Consider the following 3,040-nt stretch of genomic DNA (forward strand, 5'->3'; position numbering starts at 1 on the left):
GTAACTAGGTTAGAGAAGGCAGCTGCTTTGAACATGTCATAGGGATTTGAGTGAGAATTTATTTATAAACAGGGATTTTTGTGTTTTGTTTGTTTATTTACAAACAGGTGGAGGATATAAAACAAAGCGTGTATTAACGTGGATTGCTTAATAGTCTAAATAGAACAGAATCCCTGTTTATGGTTGGCTTATCGGGGTACAAAATCACAAAAGCACAAAAGAGGAAAATGGTATGTGATCTTTGTAACACTAGGCGTAAGACGACTGCTTAAGCAAACTCCATTGCTCTCCTTCAGTCCAAACTGCATATTGTTTACTGGGTCACTTTATAAGAAGTTATGCTTTCTAATGTTTACTATATAAGGAAATATTATAAGAACATGCTTCTTGATTTCCCAGGCTAAGACTGGTTCAGTTTAGATTGATATAAAAACAAGAAACAAAGCCATATGAATCTTGATATTTTCTAAGGAAACCTGTTGAAGACGTTATAGGAACAGACCAACACCCCGCCAAAAAAATTAGTCAGAAAATAGGGATAAAACCGAACAGGATTCAGGATTACAGTAAAGGGCAAGGAGAAGTGCCACGTAAAAACTTGTTAGCAGCTACTTTAACCCTGACTGCTTCCTGAACACATGGAACATCCATTCCATCTGCCCTTAGATCATTTCAACCCTGATTTCAATTTTCGCTTACCAGGCAAAGCTTGTTATTGGGTTTAGACTTTCAATCTCAGGTAGGGATTTGTGTACCGTCACGTGCCCTCCCTCACCACCAATCAGGAGACACAGGCGCTAGAATCCATAGCGTAAATGTGCATATTCTTCCGGTGCACCAACTTTTTAAAAGAAGTGTGTGTGTGTGTTTTTTAACTTATGTAAACTACAAATAATTTGCATCTTTATTTTTACTTTAAAATAAATATGGTGTATTGTGGAGTAGGATAAAATATTCATACATATTTTAATGATTTTTAAAAAGACTTTAAAGAAATATTGGTAAGAATATCTTTGGCTTAACCTGTCAGAGCTCTTGTGTGCCTTAAGGATTGTGTTTTCTCCTCTTTTCCATTTAATACAACGTTCAGGAAGCATTACTTTAGCGTTTAGCAGGGAAAAGGGACCCAGATTATGATGTTTTAGCAATGATGATGGCGTTAGTTAGGAACAGGGTGTAGTTCAGCCAAGTCTTCCAGGGCAAGAAACAACCTTTATTCTTAATTTTACTGTTGGAAGGCACTGTAAACGTCAACTGATCCAGGCTGCGGCCCGCGGCCCAGCGCGGCATGATGTGGCCTCTGCCACCAGCGCGCGGTCTTTGCGGCGCAGCGTGCGTTCGGGGCGTGGAGGGTCTGCTGGAGACTGGGACTCAGGCAACCCTGGCAGATGGAGACTCACGGCCTCCCTGGCTGCGCTCCATGAGGAAGATGCTGGCTGCTGCTGTCTCTAGCGTGCTGTCTGTTGTCACCCAGAAGCCCGCTAACAGGGTGCTTGTGGCATCCTGTAACTATTCAAATGATGCTACATTTGAGATTAAGAAATGTGATCTTTATTGGTTGGAAGAGGGTCCCCATGCCACCGCAGTGCTCAGCCGGGAGGATGGACTCAAATACTACAGGATGATGCAGACCGTTCGTCGAATGGAATTGAAGGCGGATCAGTTGTAAAAACAGAAATTTATTCGTGGTTTCTGTCACTTGTGTGATGGTCAGGAAGCTTGCTGTGTGGGTCTTGAGGCTGGGCTAAATCCCATGGATCATGTCATGGCATCCTGTCGGGCTCATGGCTCATGCTGTACTCGTGGACTTTCTGTCCCATCAATTCTTGCAGAGCTGACAGGTCGAAGAGGTGGCTGTGCTGAAGGAGAAGGAGGGTCAATGCATATGTATGCCAAGAACTTCTGTGGAGGCAATGGCATTGTCGGTGCTCAGGGACTGCTGGGAGCTGGTATTGCTCTGGCCTGTAAATATAAGGGAAACAGCGAGGTGTGTTAGACTCTACATGGGAATGGTGCCGCTAATCAGGGTCAGATATCTGAAGCTTATAATATGGCAGCTGTGTGGAATTTACCTTGTATTTTCATCTGCGAGAATAACCGCTATGGAATGGGAATATCTGTTGAGAGAGCAGCAGCCAACACTGATTACTCCAAGAGAGGCAATTTCATCCCTGGTCTAAGGGTAGATGGAATGGAGGTTCTGTGTGTTCGGGAGGCAACTAAGGTTGCAGCTGACTATTGTAGATCTGGAAAGGGGCCCATACTGATGGAGCTGCTGGCATACCGTTATCATGGACACAGTATGAGTGAGTCTGGAATCAGTTATCGTACACGAGAAGAAGTTCAGAATTTAAGAAGTAAGAGCCATCCTATCATGCTTCTCAAAGGTAAAATGCTAAACAACAAACTTGCCAGTATTGAAGAACTGAAGGAAATTGATGTTGAAGTGAGGAAAGAAATTGATGCTGCTGCTCAGTTTGCTGTAACCGATCCTGAACCACCTTTGGAAGAATTAAGCCATCACATCCACAGCACTAATCCACCTTTTGAAATTCGTGGTGCAAATCAGTGGATCAGGTTTAAGTCAGTCAGTTAAAAGGAGAATATATTCATGGTCAACTTTAAGAAACTGTGTACCCAATTTTGTTAAGGAGGAATAAAACCAGTAAAACAAGTCTTTTAAACTTTTATTAAGAGGAATTGAGATAATTAAGAGATAATGGAAAGACATAAATGAGATCACAGAAAGATATACATTCAGTTGAGACATTACATTCAATTGTACATTATTGCATTAAAAGATACTATACAGTTAATCATTTAGTATTGTTAAAAGATAAACTGAGGCACATTAAAATTTTCAAGAGTTTATTTTGAGCATACATCAGTTAGAATCAGGCAGTCCAAACCAAAGGTAGAGTATTCTACCAACAGGAGCTGGGGGAGAGGTTTTTAGAGAGAAGCAGAGCAAGGAAATGATTTGATAGGTGATAGCTTAAGGAGTTACCTTATTTGGGAAAGCCTAGTTGGCTGTTTGTGA

The 3,040-nt window shown here is 41.6% G+C and overlaps 1 protein-coding gene across 1 annotated transcript; it reads left to right on the forward strand.

Moving 5' to 3' along the window:
• Positions 1-1,420: 1,420 nt before the first annotated feature.
• Positions 1,421-2,596, forward strand: PDHA2 (pyruvate dehydrogenase E1 subunit alpha 2). The gene is given in 2 exon segments (XM_059923905.1): positions 1,421-1,949; positions 2,043-2,596. Coding segments are annotated over 2 exon segments (1,083 nt in total).
• Positions 2,597-3,040: the final 444 nt, after the last annotated feature.

This window comes from Balaenoptera ricei, chromosome 5 (assembly GCF_028023285.1).
Source record: "Balaenoptera ricei isolate mBalRic1 chromosome 5, mBalRic1.hap2, whole genome shotgun sequence".
Lineage (NCBI taxonomy): Eukaryota > Metazoa > Chordata > Mammalia > Artiodactyla > Balaenopteridae > Balaenoptera > Balaenoptera ricei.